The following is a 17,687-nucleotide window of genomic DNA, read 5'->3' as shown; positions in this document are numbered from 1 at the left end:
CACAAAATCCTTACATCAAGAGATTGAAATCTGTAACCATGACGACCAGCTACCCCAATACTCGTGACTATAGTACAATTGATTCAGCGCCAAAATGGCATTAAGAAGCTAAAAGAAAAAGGTACAAGACTGAGTGCATCACTTTCTTCCAGAGTCAAGGAACTACACATCCCACCATGCATTGAAGATGATCCCTCTTCTTCTTCAGTGTAACTTTAGTCATGGTTGTCGTGTTTATACTGTTAATACACGTGTTGTAATAACTTGTAGTGCTTGCTAGTGTTAGCTAATTAACCGGTTAGCCTGCTAGCGAAACTATCCGTTCTCATGCAGCGCAGAGGAGCAGGGAACATTGCCATGGTAACAGCGAGCACCACCAATCAGAGACGTTGCTGTGACTCTCTATGATCGTGGGTAGTGTAGTTCTTTTCCCGATATCGTGAATAAACGGTGTTGTTTTTAAAACGAGTTTGATATCAGACGAACATCGTTTCACGCTCAGGTAGCTCGTCTACCTGTGATGGTTATGACATCATAGCTAATAATCAAATCCACTATGGAGGAAATGAACAGGATTTTTACTTCAGGAACCACACTGTTGATCTCTGTTTGTGTTAAACCTTTATTAAAAACAAAGTGATGACAAAGAAATGAAGAATCTTTCAGACTAAAGCTGGTCCCCTTGTGTCCGTCCTCTTCCCGCAGGTCTGCGTAAAGGTCGTTTCTGGATCACACCCGACCCGTACCACAACGACGACAACATCCAGATCGGCCGGGAGGTGAAGATCAGCTGCCAGGTGGAGGCCACGCCCCCTGAGGAGCTGCAGTTCAGCTGGCTGAAGAACGGGCGTCCGCTGAGGAGCTCCGAGCGAATGGTCATCACCCACACGGACACCGAGGTCTCGCCTGGAACCACCAACCTCGACATCATCGACCTCAAGTTCACCGACTTCGGCACCTACACCTGCGTGGCCTCGCTGAGGAACGGAGGGAGCCCGGAGATCAGCATTGACGTCAACATCTCATCCACCACAGGTGAGTCACGCTGGGGGCGGGGCTTCTACTCTCTCCTTGATTTATTAAGAACGGATCGTGGCCGCTTAAAGTTCCATAAATCCTTCATTGTGTTCTCCCTGCCTGTGCTCCGTCTCTGAGTCGAGCTCACAAAGCGTATCGCTCTGATGATGCTCAGACACAAACACTGACATAGAGTAGTCTGTGTAGTGGTTGTCATGGTAACGGCTCCAGAGTGTCTCCACACATGTTGGATGAAGTGTGGAGCCGCTGGCAGCCCCGGACTGATTTAACCATCTGGTTGTATAAATAGCAGACTTTATTTACAGAGCTTTTATTTTGAAGGCACACAGAGGTGGAAGTGTTTTCCTGATCTCTGGAAAGTTTGATCGGTGCAGTTAGCGCCAACTCTCAGCAGACGACTATTTTTTCACTCTAACTGTGCGTGACTGTTAGCCCCCTGTTTGTGAGGGGAGCATTTAACCCTTTGTGTGTGTGTTTTGTGTCTTTCTGATTCTTCGCACAGACTGAGCAGGTACATAAGAACTCAGATGTCTTACAGACGTAAAAGCAGAGGTGTGTTTCAAGATACAATATACTCCTGTGATCTTGAGTCTCTGTGTGACTGGACCCTGAGTCTCACTTTGAGGAATTCATCGAACATGATAACGTGATTTTAAAAGTCTAGTTTGAATCCTTTAACATTCAGAGTTCAGAGTTTCCTGCTGACGTTCCACAGTCTCGACTCTAACAGCTTCTACGAGTGAATAAAGAAGAAGAGTTGATGACAGAGGAGACTTTTATTTTAATCAATGGAGGGGAACGAGGTGGAAACAGAAAAATCTAAGAGATCTCAAACTTTTGGTGCATTTGTCTGTTTCTGTTTACTGGAAACAACTTGAGGCATCTTTAATGCAGCGCTCAGACCGAGCTGATTTTGATTTACAGGAGAGGATTGAAGAATCACAGACCGGTTAACCACCTCTTTCTGATCTCATTGATAACTTCTTCACCTCTGACTTTAAAGAGTTAAAATCCTTGCGATGCTTCAGGCAAATTGAGCGCCATTCGTCTTTAAGAGAGAAGAACTTTATCGTCTCAGACTGAACTCAGATGTGGATTAAAGCGTCTGTTAGCGTCGACTTTATCGGCTTCAAACATCAGACAGAAACAGAAACACTTTCCTCAAACTTCCCACCCTGCGGGAGATCTGTTTCCCAGTGAGGAGGTCTGTTCTCTGAGAGCCTCGAGGCGTCTGTGGAAACCAAAAGAATCATGAAGAAATCTTTCAACGGAGACATGGACGTCTTCTTCTCCTCTTCTCCTCAGCACCTGCACTTCCTCTTCTTCTTCTTCTGGTAAAAACCCAGCAGCGCTCTGACTCTCAAACAGTCCTCTTCTTTCAGAGAAAATAACTTTTCCTTCAGACCGACGTCATGCGGATGAGCGTCTGCTGGCGGCGGCTGACTTCCTGTTTGTTTGTGACCTTGGCAGTCGGGAGGAAACAGTCAGAGAGCCTGCGAGGAGGAGCGCAGGGGGGAAGGAGGGGGGGGTGAGGGATGAAGTGATGGAGGAGAGGAAGTAAAGAGTTGCTGCAGCCTGAACGCCCGCTGACGGATGTTTCGTGTTAAAACAGAAGGTCGTGCTCGGGTCGCTGCTGCATTCCCATAAGGAGAATAAATGTTAAAACAGTCAAGCAGCCTCTCCCCCCCTCCCCCTTCAGCAGCTCTCTCACCGTGCTTTTTAAATGAAGGACAAACTCCACATCAGACCGCTTCCTCCTGTGTTATTCCTGCTCACAGCGTCACCTCTCTGCACTCGTTCAGCTATTAATAGAATATTTTATATTCTGACCTCCGAGCTTCAGACGAACACAAGGTAAAACTTCCTGTAACATTTCCTGCCATGAGCTGTTTCCCCTGATTTCAGACAATAAAATTAATCAAAACCAGGTCCCGTTTTAAACTCTCATGAAGTGTTACAACGCTGGAAGTCTGTACTTAACGTGGTCAAAGTTTCAGATCATTTGGTAAACGTATGTTGGAGTAATCCCAGGATGAGTCTGCAGAGGGCGCTAAAGGGTTTGTTCTGTAAATCACGCCATAGACTCTCTCCTCCCTCCCCTGGCAGCCCTGTAGCGTTCTGCCCTCTAAAGAAGGCTTCCAGAGAGCTGGCCAATCAGAGGAAAGCGGGCACGTGGGGGGGGGGGGGAGAGACAGGTTTTTTTTTTAAAGAGACAGGTTTTTGCAGATGCCAGTATCTGATAAATAAGATCATGTAAAGGTTTCACACACTGACGACATGAGAGGTGAACGTGAGGTTCTTCAGCCCGTGTTGTTTCTTAACCGTGTCTTCTTCTGCAGTTCCTCCAGAGCTGAGCGTCCCCAGAGGGCGCTCTCACCTCATCGCTCAGGAGGGCGACACCGTGGACCTGCAGTGTCTGGTCTCAGGGAAACCCAAACCCATCATCCTGTGGTCGAGGGTGGAGGAGAGTGGGGCGGCGGCGGCAGCAGCAGCGACTGCGCCTCTGATGCCGGACGGGTCGGAACAGATCGAGAGCTACGACGGCGTCCTGAGGATCAGCAACGTGACCCGAGACATGAGCGGCTCGTATCGCTGCCAGACGAGTCAGTACAATGGGTTCAACGTGAAGCCACGAGAGGCACTCATCCAGCTGGTGGTGCAGTGTGGGTAACACACACACACACACACACACACACACACACACACACACACACACACACACACACACACACAGATTACTTCGGTTATGTGGCTCCGATTTGATCATCAGACTGAAGCTTCAGGTCTTTTTTAGAGTTGAGGAAATTAAGATTCACTTCACTGAGTCAGAACTATGGTGGCCCACAAAGGCAAATGCTGAATACCTAGCCTTCAATGGAAGAGGTCCAGGCCTGTAGGGGGCGCTCTGTGGTATGTACTCGACTGTGTACTCTTTTGTATTCTCAGGTTTATTAGAATGTTCAATGCTCTGCAGGATATTTATTCCCGTCACCGCTGACATTGAAAAGATGGATCCTGATCTGACAGAATACTCGTCCTCGTAAATCTATGACTCAAAGATCAAACTGTCCCCGTGTGACACAGGAACAGGAAGCATGTCGACTCCATACCCAGGTCATAACACCAAACGATGATCTGTGAAACGTAGCCCTAAACTCTTGTTCACCACTCTTGTGGTGAACGCTTTATTTAAAATATGTATCCAACACAGCAGCCCGAGGAAACGTCTGAGCACGACAGAAGAAGATCCTTCATGATGTCACGCTCTCTCCTCGCCAAACATCTGCTGCAAACGAACCACAGCTGGCAAAAAAATGTACCATTTGAACCTGTGAAATACCCAGAATGCATTGTGAGGTGAAAGAGGAAGTGCTTGTGTGTGTGTGTGTGTGTGTGTGTGTGTGTGTGTGTGTGTGTGTGTGTCTACCTGTCTGTCTGTCTGTCTGTCTGTCTACGGGAGATCAACGAGGGTCAACTCTGAGACCTTCCACTCAAGCTTAGCCTGACCTGCAGGGGCCCCCTTCGCACGGAATACCATCAGAGGGAGTGACAGGAGACCACACACACAGACACACACACACACACACACAGACACACACACACACACACACACACACACACTCTCTCTCTCCTGGCTTCCTGCTGCACTAAAAGGCTGTCAGAGTGAATCTCCTCTGCAGACCGACTCGTTCTGATTCTCCGGAGAACCGAAGCAGAAACTGCGAGAAATCTTCAGCTGAGCAGTCTGAGCACACGCACACACACACACACACACACACACACACACACACACACACACACACACACACACAGCAGTTGAATATCTTCATTGTAGAATTCAGAACGATCAAGTTTACCTCGACATACAGAGGTAAAACTTGCACTCTGCAGTGAGTCAGTCCCCATAGAGCCCCATGTTAAAATAAACATGTTTATAGCCTGGTACAAAACCAGTTTGGGTCTCTAGAGCTCCTTTCTCTCTTCAACTGTACGGGCTGAATGTTTATACAACTCACCTGTTTACATTATATTAAGGCTTAAAGTGATTGTAGAGAGTGTAGAATTAGCTGGCGTGGCCTCTTTGAGTGACAGGTGGGAGCTACTAGCTGTCTGATAGGTGTCACCTCAGCTGATTCAGTCCCTGACCTTTAACCTCTGGGCCGTGTTTGTGCTGTTGGAGCCTTTTGGAGATTTGTTCCTGTAAATGTCAGACTAATAATCTGTGAGCTTATTGTACAGACCGTCCAACAAGTCTGAGCTCCACTTTCTACAACCAGTCACATTAGAACATTAACATTAATATTTGTTTACATGTTAGCAACATTAGCAGCTAATCGGAGTCTGTGAGAACCAGACCTGGACTGTTAGCTCATTCAGTGTTTGTCATGGGTTGATTTATTTGTGGCATGTGCATGGAGTCAGGATTGTTGTTGGAGTTTCCTGCAGTGAAAATGTAGAGGGCATGCCATAAAGATGAGAAGATCAGTAATTTGAATTGGCCATTTTTGTGATATTAGATCTGATAAGTGCATCGACCTGCACTCTTGATACCTGATGCTGCAACTTTTAGGCTGTATCTGAGACATTTTAGATGGTAATGGAAAAAAACAGCCAGAAACCAGATTCTGTGCCGTTAGGGCACCTTGGAGACGAGCGTGAAATGCAACGAGAGCAGCATGCAATTTGAGAAACTCTGGAGAGGGAACAGGCACAGTCTCAAATAAGATAAACATCATGAATACAAACTGTAAACAGGTTTTATATACCATGAGATGAAGGCACAGTAAACGTGTTCAGCTCCATTGTGAAGAAACAGCTTGACTTCTTGTGTATTTTCATGACTTTCTGCCATCGCCCCCTCTGACTCTTTCCCTTCTGACTTTATCAGTTGTCAGCTCGAGGTCTCTCTGGACCACCTGACTTGGACTCGAGGTCTCTCTGAACCTCCTGAGTTGGACTCGAGGTCTCTCTGAACCTCCTGACTTGGACTCGAGGTCTCTCTGAACCTCCTGACTTGGACTCGAGGTCTCTCTGAACCTCCTGACTTAGACTCGAGTTCTCTCTGCACCTCCTGACTTGGACTCGAGGTCTCTCTGCACCTCCTAACCTGAACTCGAGGTCTCTCTGCACCTCCTGACTTAGACTCGAGGTCTCTCTGCACCTCCTGACTTGGACTCGAGGTCTCTCTGAAACTCCTGAGTTGGACTCGAGGTCTCTCTGAACCTCCTGAGTTGGACTCGAGGTCTCTCTGAACCTCCTGACTTGGACTCGAGGTCTCTCTGAACCTCCTGACTTAGACTCGAGGTCTCTCTGCACCTCCTGACTTGGACTCGAGGTCTCTCTGCACCTCCTAACCTGAACTCGAGGTCTCTCTGCACCTCCTGACTTAGACTCGAGGTCTCTCTGCACCTCCTGACTTGGACTCGAGGTCTCTCTGAACCTCCTGACTTGGACTCGAGGTCTCTCTGAACCTCCTGACTTGGACTCGAGGTCTCTCTGCACCTCCTAACCTGAACTCAAGGTCTCTCTGCACCTCCTGACTTAGACTCGAGGTCTCTCTGCACCTCCTAACCTGAACTCAAGGTCTCTCTGCACCTCCTGACTTAGACTCGAGGTCTCTCTGCACCTCCTAACCTGAACTCAAGGTCTCTCTGCACCTCCTGACTTAGACTCGAGGTCTCTGTGCACCTCCTAACCTGAACTCAAGGTCTCTCTGCACCTCCTGACTTAGACTCGAGGTCTCTCTGCACCTCCTGACTTAGACTCGAGGTCTCTCTGAACCTCCTGACTTAGACTCGAGGTCTCTCTGCACCTCCTAACCTGAACTCAAGGTCTCTCTGCACCTCCTGACTTAGACTCGAGGTCTCTCTGAACCTCCTGACTTAGACTCGAGGTCTCTCTGCACCTCCTGACTTAGACTCGAGGTCTCTCTGCACCTCCTGACTTGGACTCTGGTTCTCGGCTCTACCTGCTCTGTTTTAATATTTCCATGATGACTCTCCGTTTCACTGTCATTAGCTCAAGAGGAGGCCTCAGCAGAGCGGAGAGTAAACAGAGGCTGACACTTGAATGTTGCTAAAACCGAGTGAAAGACGAGTTGTGACAGGAAGCCTGCACGCCGCTGATGTCCACGCTGTGACGGAGCGGGTGACTCAAACAGTCTGACGGCTGCGGGCTGTTCTGACCTCTTGCTCGCTGGAACACCTCGAGGGGTATCAGTGTTTGGCCGAGGACGCTCCTCTTCTCAACCAGCCTGTCGGGGAGGGGGAGGGGGAGGGGCAGCGTCTTTGTCACTGCCTGCAGAGAATGCTCCTCACGGTTTACTCACTGTCCTCACAGAGAGAAACACAGCTGGCTGCACTTGGGCTGTGTTTTCTTTACATGCTCTCATGTGGCAGATGCTTCTCTCTAAACAGACAAATGAGCTGCAATCAGATCAGCAGAAAAAAACGATGAAAACACTCTGAGAAAAGTGCGTCAAGAGGAAGAAGCTGAACACACGAGCAGGAGATAAAGAGAGAGGGGAGGTCATGAGGGGAGTCTGAACTCAGCTATATGGTTGTCAAAGTTCCCAAATCTCTGTTGTTGTAATGATACAATAGTGTCAACGAATAACAAATCTTTAAAAAGAACAACATTATTTCATAAGACCAGCGTGTAGCAGAGGATTTCATCCATCAAACACTGCAAGTAAACTCCTGAACAGTCGAAATTCTACAAATAAATTGGCGGCCACATTCAAGACAGCTTGCAGCAGTTTGTCTGTAATATGTGATAATTGAAATACCCATTCTTGAGTGTCGGACTGTTGTTGTTGTTGTTGTTGTTGCTGCTGTTGTTGTTGTTGTTGTTGTTGTTGCTGTGGTGTCAAACAGGTATCGTTTGATTTTTACCAGAATCAAAGTTTAAAATCTGGTATCATGACGACTGATATCGTCGGCTGATTGGTTCCTCAGCCGACGATGCATCGGACGGCTGTGGCTCAGTGGTAGAGTTGGTCGTCTCCAACCCGGAAGGTCGGGGGTTCGATCCCCAGCTCCTGCAGCCACATGTCCGATGTGTCCTTGACCAAGACACTTAACCCCAAGTTGCTCCTGCTGCTTCGTTGGTGGCCTATAAATGGGATAAGTTACTTCTGATGGACCCTTTACACAGCAGCCTCTACCATCAGTGTGTGAATGTGTAGGTGTGACCTGCGTTGTAAAAGCGCTGAGTCGTCAGAAGACTAGAAAATAACTGAACAAGCTGAAGTCCATTTCCACTTTCTGTTCATCATTCAGGAGTAATATTTACGTTGTACTCGGGTCACATTCTGAATGCTGCGTTTGGATGTTTGGATGCTGGCTTTTTACATTCTCTCTTCTCTAAACTTCCTGCTGCGTGTTTTGCTGTTTTCACTGTGCGACATCACTAAGCAGATTAACCAATAGCAGTGGGCAGATTACAGGTGGATTACTTAGAAATAAGTGAACGACACAGATTTCTCTTTCAACTGTATTTAGGCAAAGAAATCAAAGTAATCCTCGCGGGAAGCTGCTGCACAGAGAGTGACGAGGACACAGGAGCAACAAAATGCCGTTCTTCTTCTTTGTTTTTATTCATGAATTCAATCATTTACGACCTGTCTTTGAACGTGCTAATCAGAACCACATGTAGCTCCAAGATAAAAGCTCCGGAGCAACATTTCAAACGAGCTGTTTGAGGTTTGACTTTGACAATAATCCCTCACAGTCTGCTGTTTTTTTCTCTGGATTACGGGGATGACAGTGATGATCAGAGGTGACATCCCCACAATCCCTCTGACGAACATCCCACTGTGGGGTTACCAACATGCACGGCTGAAAATGATCTCTTCAGAGAGGAGCGCACACAGAGGAATAAAACGGGAAGCAGTCGACAGCAGCTGTTGTACAAAATCCCCCCCAAGGTCGTTTTTTGAACATGGATTACGGGGACGTCAGCGATGTGACGAGTCAACACGAGAAACACAATCAGAACATTCAGAGGGAGAAGTTTCTTTAATTAAAGGAGCATAAACAGACACAAGCATGAAAACGGCTGCAGCAGTCAATCCTGAAGAGGTCACAAATTAACGGGATTACACAACGTTTAATCCAAGAAAACTGTTCAGCAGAGTTTACCGACTGACTGACGTTAGCATAAAACAGGTAAACTACTGACGGTGTGGAGGCTGTACAGGGACAGACAAATGAAAGGACACATCACGTTAGAATCCCAGAGCGCTCTTCTCTTCAGAGATTAAAGAGACAAAATAAAAAAACTGATAATGTTAGCATCATCAGCGCGGATTACACAGACATTGGCAGTTGTTTTCCTGTTTGAATGTTGGTGGTTTGTTCCTTGTTTGTTCAGGGATCAGGAAGACATCAGATTGTATTTTCTTTACGGGGGTTACTCGGACGCCAGCCTAGGGTGCAAAGATAAACCGATCGGAGTGAACCGGTCTGCAGAAGCCGGGATCGATTTAATCAAATCGTACGAGCTGATCGATGGACCAGTTTGAAAGCTATGAATCGATTTGATGAGGTTTTGCTTCTTATTCTGTGTACTGCGTTTTATCTGACAAGACTCCGAGTGTGACCTTTGACCTCTCTATCAGAGGGCTAGCCAGTTAGCGTAAGTTAGCTCAAAAGGAGAAATCAACAACATCCAAAGTCGCAGCATCAATTTAGAGTTCTCCACCTCTAAAATCGAATCATTTGGACTTATGAAAAAGCAGTTAGAGATTCAAGTCATCCTTCGTCCCCTAGGACATGTGTAGTCACCCTCAGGGCCCTGGATGTGTGTAGTCCGCTCAGAGCCCTGGATGTGTGTAGTCCGCTCAGAGCCCTGGATGTGTGTCGTCGCCTCGGGGTCCCTGGGGGTGTTTTACCAGTCTTAATGAATCCGGTAGAGGAACCCGGGCCTCGTTGGGTCCTACAGAGTCCTGATGCTCCTCAGACTGCACTCAGAGAGAAACTCTGAAAGTTATCAGGATGAAATCTGTAGTAGCAAGCTCATTAACAAGCTGGAACAGCAGCCTCAGCAGTGCATTGTGGGAATTAAACAGCTCTGTCAGAAGTCCTCTCCGAGCCAATCAGAGCGCTCGGCTGAAGGTCGTTGTCCAGCAAAGGCGTCCAGCTGACCTTTAGATGGTTTCTGGACCGAGTCCCTCAGAGGAGGAAGATGAACCGCAGACCTTTAGCCGAGTGTGTGTGTGTGTGTGCGTGTGTGTGTGTGTGTGTGTGTGTGTGTGTGTGTGTGTGTGTGTGTCCTCTGCTGTAACTGGACTGAATTAATATGCACATTTATTTCATAAGCAGACCGTCCGTATGTTTTAGTTTCTGGTGAAAATTTGAATCAACATGAAGACGTTTCACGTCTCTCGCCTGCGGGCGATCTGGACTTCAGGAAATGAAGTCGTCACCTTTTTATCATAAAGGTAAATTTGCTTCATCTTAAGAAACTGGAACTGGCATCTCCTGTGAAGGAAATACAGTTGTCAGTGTGTTAAGGTGTCAGAGCTACATATTGCTCCTTTAAGTTAATTATTTATAAAAAGGTATTTTGGTTTTTTAAGGTATAAAAAGCTGTAATGATGTCTGCGTTTGCCTGAAGCTTCAGTCCTTCTTTAAACGACATGTGGACGGATAGCTCCAGTTTATGAAGAAGCTGCTGGTTTGATGATGCTTTGTCTAATTTTCCCGCCTCTATGTCCCTCACAGTCCCCCCCGTGGTGGAGCCGGTGTACACAGAGATCCGCCAGGCGCTCGGCCGGGCGTTCAGCCTCACCTGTCGCCTGCTGCGCGCTCACCCGGCCCGCCTCCTCAGGTACGAGTGGAAACTGGGGTCCCGCCTCCTCACCATGGGACAGTTCAGCGACCAGCAGGACGACACCAACTACCAGGTCAAAGCTCTGAACAGAGAGGGCTACGGCGAGTACACCTGTGACATCACCAACGAGGCCGGGGCCGGGCGTTGCACCTTCCTGGTCACAGGTGAGTCAGGCTCACTGGGGCATGATGGGACGTTTGTTTGGTAGTGTGTGGTGTGAAAAGGAGGAGGTTCCTCGTTCGGAGACAGAATGTTTGAATGACTGACATACACCTGTTTAATAATAAGACTGTACCTGGAATGACCTGAGCCTTAAAATGAACTTCCTTAATGACCTGAGCCTTGACGTGTTTGACTTGGACTTTACTGGACTTGGACTTGAGGTCTTCTTGTCCTGGGTAACATTTGACTTGGACTCTTGGTCTCTAATCACGTCAGACATGCTTTGTTTTTTGTCACATCATCGTGTCCCTGCCCAGAGGCCTGATGGGAACTCTGATCTGATTTTAAACTGTTTACATCTCGAGGACGAGAACAAGACGATTAATTAGAGTTTATCTGTGAATCGTGAGCGCCGGCAGACTCGGGCAGAGAATCAGTGCGAGTTTCCTCGAGGGACTTGAAGGCGTCATGAATAATGTGCAGAGCTTCACATCCTCTGAGCACACACTGACAACAAACAGTGTGTGTGTGTGTGTGTGTGTGTGTGTGTGTGTGTGAGTGAGATTAAAGCCACTGCCTTTAATACCTGCCCGCTCCGCTCTGTTCTTCAATTAACTCGGCGGCTCCTCACAGATAACACTCGTCAATGTTTGGGGACTTTATAAATAAAGCTTTATCTTTAATGTTTGCTCTTCATGTTGTATTGTTCCTCTGGTGCCCTCGCTGCAGTATTTAAAGGAACTTTCTACAGTTTTCTTAACTGTGACTGTTATTTACTTAAATCCTCAAACATCACACGTGTTAAAACAGCGTTGGACAGTGTGCTGGAGTTCACCTGTACGTCTTTGATTGACACATTACCTTCCTACACACCTGTTTCCTTATTATTAAGGGCACCTAAGCTGCATCTTGACCTTAGCTTAGTTTAAAGAAAAACAAAAACTATACCGTTCTCCCCTTGCAGTGCAGATTTATGATGGTTTACTGAACTTTTCTACAACTCAGTGCAGAAAAAGGTCCAGCTGTGCAAGGCTGACAGGATATGAAGCTAAAGCTGCTAAATACTGAGAATCAGAGGGTGTAAGCTACGTTTCTATCTTTGTTTTCAGTAAATAAGAACATTTCTGGGGAAACATAAACTGTTTATATCAAACCCCGAGCTATGATTAATACTAACAGGCGCTAATAGTTTAAACCAACCTCTGCAGGGAGTCTGTGCTCTGCAGGAACATCATCAACAGTGTGACTATGGAACATGAACTAATGTGTTGAGCCCTGAAGCTTCCACGTGGTCTCTGCAGGCCGCGGTCGGCATTTACACGAGCGTTCAGGACAGCTAGTGTGTGAGAGCTGGTGGCAGCAGCAGGCGAGTCGAGTGTTCAGGTTTGTGGAACTGAACAGCACATACAGCTACAGTAACCCCCGAGGGACAAACATGAATAAGTCGGTCACCACCTGCACTGCTTAAAGCCAAAACTTTGTCACACAGTACGGAGTTATTTTTAATGCTTACGATGTCAGAGACGAAAGAGGGGACCAAAAAACTTCTCCAGTGTGAGCCGCCCTGAGCTGTGTACTTCTGAAACATTCATGGATGAAATCTTTGTTTGTTCAAATCGTTTAGCTCTTGTTTGGTCTAATAATCTGCCTCATTTTCCCTTGTTGTAGCTCTGGTTTGTTTAGAAATCTGCTCTGTATTCTCCTTTCATTAGGCTCTGGTTTGGTCCAGTATCTGTCCCAGTATTCTCCTGTGTTTAAGCTCTGGTTTGGTCCAGTATCTGGCCCTTTATTCTCCTGTGTTTAGGCTCTGGTTTGGTCCAGTATCTGTCCCAGTATTCTCCTGTGTTTAAGCTCTGGTTTGGTCCAGTATCTGGCCCTTTATTCTCCTGTGTTTAGGCTCTGGTTTGGTCCAGTATCTGGCCCTTTATTCTCCTGTGTTTAGGCCCCTGTTTGGTCCAGTATTTGGCCCTGATGTTCACTCCTTGGCCCTGTATTCTCTTATCTTTTGGCTCTGGTTTGGTTCTAAAGCATATACAGTATATAATGTATAGGCTGTTTCTGTTTTTTCACTGTCCATCATTTTCTCCTGAATTCTCAGTTTTCAGACTCAGCTGGGGTTTGTTCCAGTATTCAGTCCTTCTTTGGTTGTCTAGCTCTGTTTTGTCCAATATTTGTTATTCAAAACAAAAGACTGGTTATTGATTGGCCTTCAGTATCAACCGATCCCCTGAGTTTGGTTTTCTAAATCCTACCGGACTATAAGTGGGATCGGTACATCTCTCATGTGGCTTTAAAAGCCTGACTCGTCACAAATCTTCAGACGGATGTTTTAACTCCCAGAGCTGCTAAGTGAACACTCGTCCTCACACAGGAAGTGCCTGCTGAGTTGTTTCGTATCTCCGTCCTCTCCCCGATGAAAGCTCCCCTGCAGAGACGCCCTGTCAGCGCTGCGAGACTCTTCCTGTAAACCGTTCGGATGCGTTAAGCCTCTTATCACGTCCGGCCGCAGAGCTGCAGCGCGTTCTGCAGGCTGCAGCAGAAAGCAGTTAAAGAGAGAGAGTTGTAAGCTCAGGATGGAGAGCTGATGGAAAATGATGGTGATTATGTCAGGCTTGTCATTCCTGAGGTGAGGTGTGTTTCGTTAATCAGGTGTGAACACGCCGGTGGCTCTTTAAACCTTGTTGAGACAGCAGCAAAGCTTCAGAATCAAAGCAGAAATGAAACTCTGACACCAAACTCTGAGACTCTACCCTCAGTGCAAAACTAAAGTTCAGCGTCTGTACTTTTTCCTTTGTCTCTCAGAGTCAAAGTTGTAGCAGTTTGCATTATTCATGTTTCCATCAGATCAACTTTAGATCTGACCCGAGTCAAGGATATTCAGACCGAAGGACTTTTCAGGTCCCTCAGTTATTCTGTTTGACATTTCCTTCCTGCTCCTCATCAACAAGCCTCCGTACTTAGTCCAGTGTTTCACCTGCGTGGCTGCAGACCTCAACAAACCCCTCTGTTGCATTTATTTTTTTGTTAGGTTGTTTTAGTTTGGTGGAACAACAGTCAATAAAACCCAGTGGACAAAAGGAAAGGACTGACTGGTTTGGTCCAGTATTTGGCCTTGAGCTCTTTTTAGCTCTTTTGGGACTATATGTGGTTCTGAATTCCTGAGTGGTTTAGTTGTGTTTTGGTCTATTATTTGGTCATATGTCCTCTTCGGTTTAAGCTTATTTTATCCTTGTTTGGTCCCGTATGTGGTCCTACATCCTCTGGTGTTTTAGCCCTCTTTTGTCCCGTATGTGGCCCTACATCCTCTGGTGTTTTGGACCTCTTTGGTCCCGTATGTGGTCCTACATCCTCTGGTGTTTTAGCCCTCTTTTGTCCCGTATGTGGTCCAACATCCTCTGGTGTTTTAGCCCTCTTTTGTCCCGTATGCGGCCCTACATCCTCTGGTGTTTTGGACCTCTTTGGTCCCGTATGCGGCCCTACATCCTCTGGTGTTTTGGACCTCTTTGGTCCCGTATGCGGCCCTACATCCTCTGGTGTTTTGGACCTCTTTGGTCCCGTATGTGGCCCTACATCCTCTGGTGTTTTAGCCCTCTTTGGTCCCGTATGTGGTCCAACATCCTCTGGTGTTTTAGCCCTCTTTTGTCCCGTATGCGGCCCTACATCTTCTGGTGTTTTGGACCTCTTTGGTCCCGTATGCGGCCCTACATCCTCTGGTGTTTTGGACCTCTTTGGTCCCGTATGCGGCCCTACACCCTCTGGTGTTTTGGACCTCTTTGGTCCCGTATGCGGCCCTACATCCTCTGGTGTTTTGGACCTCTTTGGTCCCTTATGCGGCCCTACATCCTCTAGTGTTTTGGACCTCTTTGGTCCCGTATGCGGCCCTACATCCTCTAGTGTTTTGGCCCTACATCCTCTGGTGTTTTGGACCTCTTTGGTCCCGTATACCGGCCCTACATCCTCTAGTGTTTTGGACCTCTTTGGTCCCGTATGCGGCCCTACATCCTCTGGTGTTTTGGACCTCTTTGGTCCCGTATACCGGCCCTACATCCTCTGGTGTTTTGGACCTCTTTGGTCCCGTATGTGGCCCTACATCCTCTAGTGTTTTGGACCTCTTTGGTCCCGTATGTGGCCCTACATCCTCTAGTGTTTTGGACCTCTTTGGTCCCGTATGTGGCCCTACATCCTCTAGTGTTTTGGACCTCTTTGGTCCCGTATGTTGCCCTACATCCTCTAGTGTTTTGGACCTCTTTGGTCCCGTATGCGGCCCTACATCCTCTGGTGTTTTGGACCTCTTTGGTCCCGTATGCGGCCCTACATCCTCTAGTGTTTTGGACCTCTTTGGTCCCGTATACCGGCCCTACATCCTCTGGTGTTTTGGACCTCTTTGGTCCCGTATGTGGCCCTACATCCTCTAGTGTTTTGGACCTCTTTGGTCCCGTATACCGGCCCTACATCCTCTGGTGTTTTGGACCTCTTTGGTCCCGTATGCGGCCCTACATCCTCTAGTGTTTTGGACCTCTTTGGTCCCGTATGCGGCCCTACATCCTCTAGTGTTTTGGACCTCTTTGGTCCCTTATGCGGCCCTACATCCTCTGGTGTTTTGGACCTCTTTGGTCCCTTATGTGGCCCTACATCCTCTGGTGTTTTGGACCTCTTTGGTCCCTTATGCGGCCCTACATCCTCTGGTGTTTTGGACCTCTTTGGTCCCTTATGTGGCCCTACATCCTCTAGTGTTTTGGACCTCTTTGGTCCCGTATGCGGCCCTACATCCTCTAGTGTTTTGGCCCTACATCCTCTAGTGTTTTGGACCTCTTTGGTCCCGTATGCGGCCCTACATCCTCTGGTGTTTTGGACCTCTTTGGTCCCGTATACCGGCCCTACATCCTCTAGTGTTTTGGACCTCTTTGGTCCCGTATGCGGCCCTACATCCTCTGGTGTTTTGGACCTCTTTGGTCCCGTATACCGGCCCTACATCCTCTGGTGTTTTGGACCTCTTTGGTCCCGTATGTGGCCCTACATCCTCTAGTGTTTTGGACCTCTTTGGTCCCGTATGTGGCCCTACATCCTCTAGTGTTTTGGACCTCTTTGGTCCCGTATGTGGCCCTACATCCTCTAGTGTTTTGGACCTCTTTGGTCCCGTATGTTGCCCTACATCCTCTAGTGTTTTGGACCTCTTTGGTCCCGTATGCGGCCCTACATCCTCTGGTGTTTTGGACCTCTTTGGTCCCGTATGCGGCCCTACATCCTCTAGTGTTTTGGACCTCTTTGGTCCCGTATACCGGCCCTACATCCTCTGGTGTTTTGGACCTCTTTGGTCCCGTATGTGGCCCTACATCCTCTAGTGTTTTGGACCTCTTTGGTCCCGTATACCGGCCCTACATCCTCTGGTGTTTTGGACCTCTTTGGTCCCGTATGCGGCCCTACATCCTCTAGTGTTTTGGACCTCTTTGGTCCCGTATGCGGCCCTACATCCTCTAGTGTTTTGGACCTCTTTGGTCCCGTATGCGGCCCTACATCCTCTGGTGTTTTGGACCTCTTTGGTCCCTTATGCGGCCCTACATCCTCTGGTGTTTTGGACCTCTTTGGTCCCTTATGTGGCCCTACATCCTCTGGTGTTTTGGACCTCTTTGGTCCCGTATGCGGCCCTACATCCTCGGCTGTCTTAGCTCTGGTTTAGTATAATATCATGCGGCTTAAAGAAAGCTCATCAGTGGAACTTCATTGAGGATTATTTTGTCAAACTACTGAAGCTAAAATTTGGAGAGAGAGAAAAAAAGTCGCCTGAGTCATGATGATGACAGCTGAGTCAGCCAATCAGGACACAGCTCTGTGTTATCAGGCTGTGCATGTTGAATGTCATGTCCAGTCAGGTGAGTTCTTCTTCTTTGGTGGTTTTTATCCTTGTTTGGTCCCGTATGTGGTCCTACATCCTCTAGTGTTTTGGACCTCTTTGGTCCCGTATGCGGCCCTACATCCTCTAGTGTTTTGGACCTCTTTGGTTCCTTATGTGGCCCTACATCCTCTGGTGTTTTGGACCTCTTTGGTCCCGTATGCGGCCCTACATCCTCGGCTGTCTTAGCTCTGGTTTAGTATAATATCATGCGGCTTGAAGAAAGCTCATCAGTGGAACTTCATTGAGGATTATTTTGTCAAACTACTGAAGCTAAAATTTGGAGAGAGAGAAAAAAAAGTTGCCTGAGTCATGATGATGACAGCTGAGTCGGCCAATCAGGACGCAGCTCTGTTATCAGGCTGTGCATGTTGAACTTCATGTCCAGTCAGGTGAGTTCTTCTTCTTTGGTGGTTTTAATCGTTTGACTTGCACATCAGCAGGAACACACTGACACAGACAGAGTGTGTGAGCTGACACACATACAAACATGCTGGGACACACATGTACTTAAAACACACACACCAGACACACACACACACACACACACACACACACACACACACACACATTTGACTTGTTTACTGTCACATTAACTTGAGCTCTCTAATCCTGCTACCTGTGAGATTAAAATGCTCTTCTGTCTTTTTTTTCTTTTACATAATTTCTTCTTCTTCTCTCTTGTTGGACACAAACCTGCAGACCCTATCAGACAAGTTTAAATAAACAGTACTAGTACCTGCTTGTTACCACAGCAACAATA

At 47.5% G+C, this 17,687-nt stretch overlaps 2 protein-coding genes across 2 annotated transcripts in view; one reads left to right on the top strand and one right to left on the bottom strand.

Moving 5' to 3' along the window:
• The window catches only part of tecpr2 (tectonin beta-propeller repeat containing 2), a 212,003-nt gene that overhangs the window by 110,036 nt on the left and 84,280 nt on the right, over window positions 1-17,687 (bottom strand). The gene's annotated exons all lie outside the window — the stretch shown is intronic.
• Window positions 1-17,687, top strand: part of mdga2a (MAM domain containing glycosylphosphatidylinositol anchor 2a) — an 82,992-nt gene that overhangs the window by 42,844 nt on the left and 22,461 nt on the right. Inside the window, exons 7-9 of the mRNA XM_061063771.1 lie at window positions 706-1,035; window positions 3,378-3,701; window positions 10,764-11,036. Coding sequence (XP_060919754.1) covers window positions 706-1,035; window positions 3,378-3,701; window positions 10,764-11,036 — 927 coding nt within the window. The remainder of the gene's footprint in view (window positions 1-705; window positions 1,036-3,377; window positions 3,702-10,763; window positions 11,037-17,687) is intronic.

Source organism: Labrus mixtus, chromosome 18 (genome assembly GCF_963584025.1).
Source record: "Labrus mixtus chromosome 18, fLabMix1.1, whole genome shotgun sequence".
In the NCBI taxonomy this organism is placed as follows: domain Eukaryota; kingdom Metazoa; phylum Chordata; class Actinopteri; order Labriformes; family Labridae; genus Labrus; species Labrus mixtus.
The sequence above is the reverse complement of the archived record's forward strand: the minus strand, read 5'-3'. Positions and strand labels throughout refer to the sequence as shown.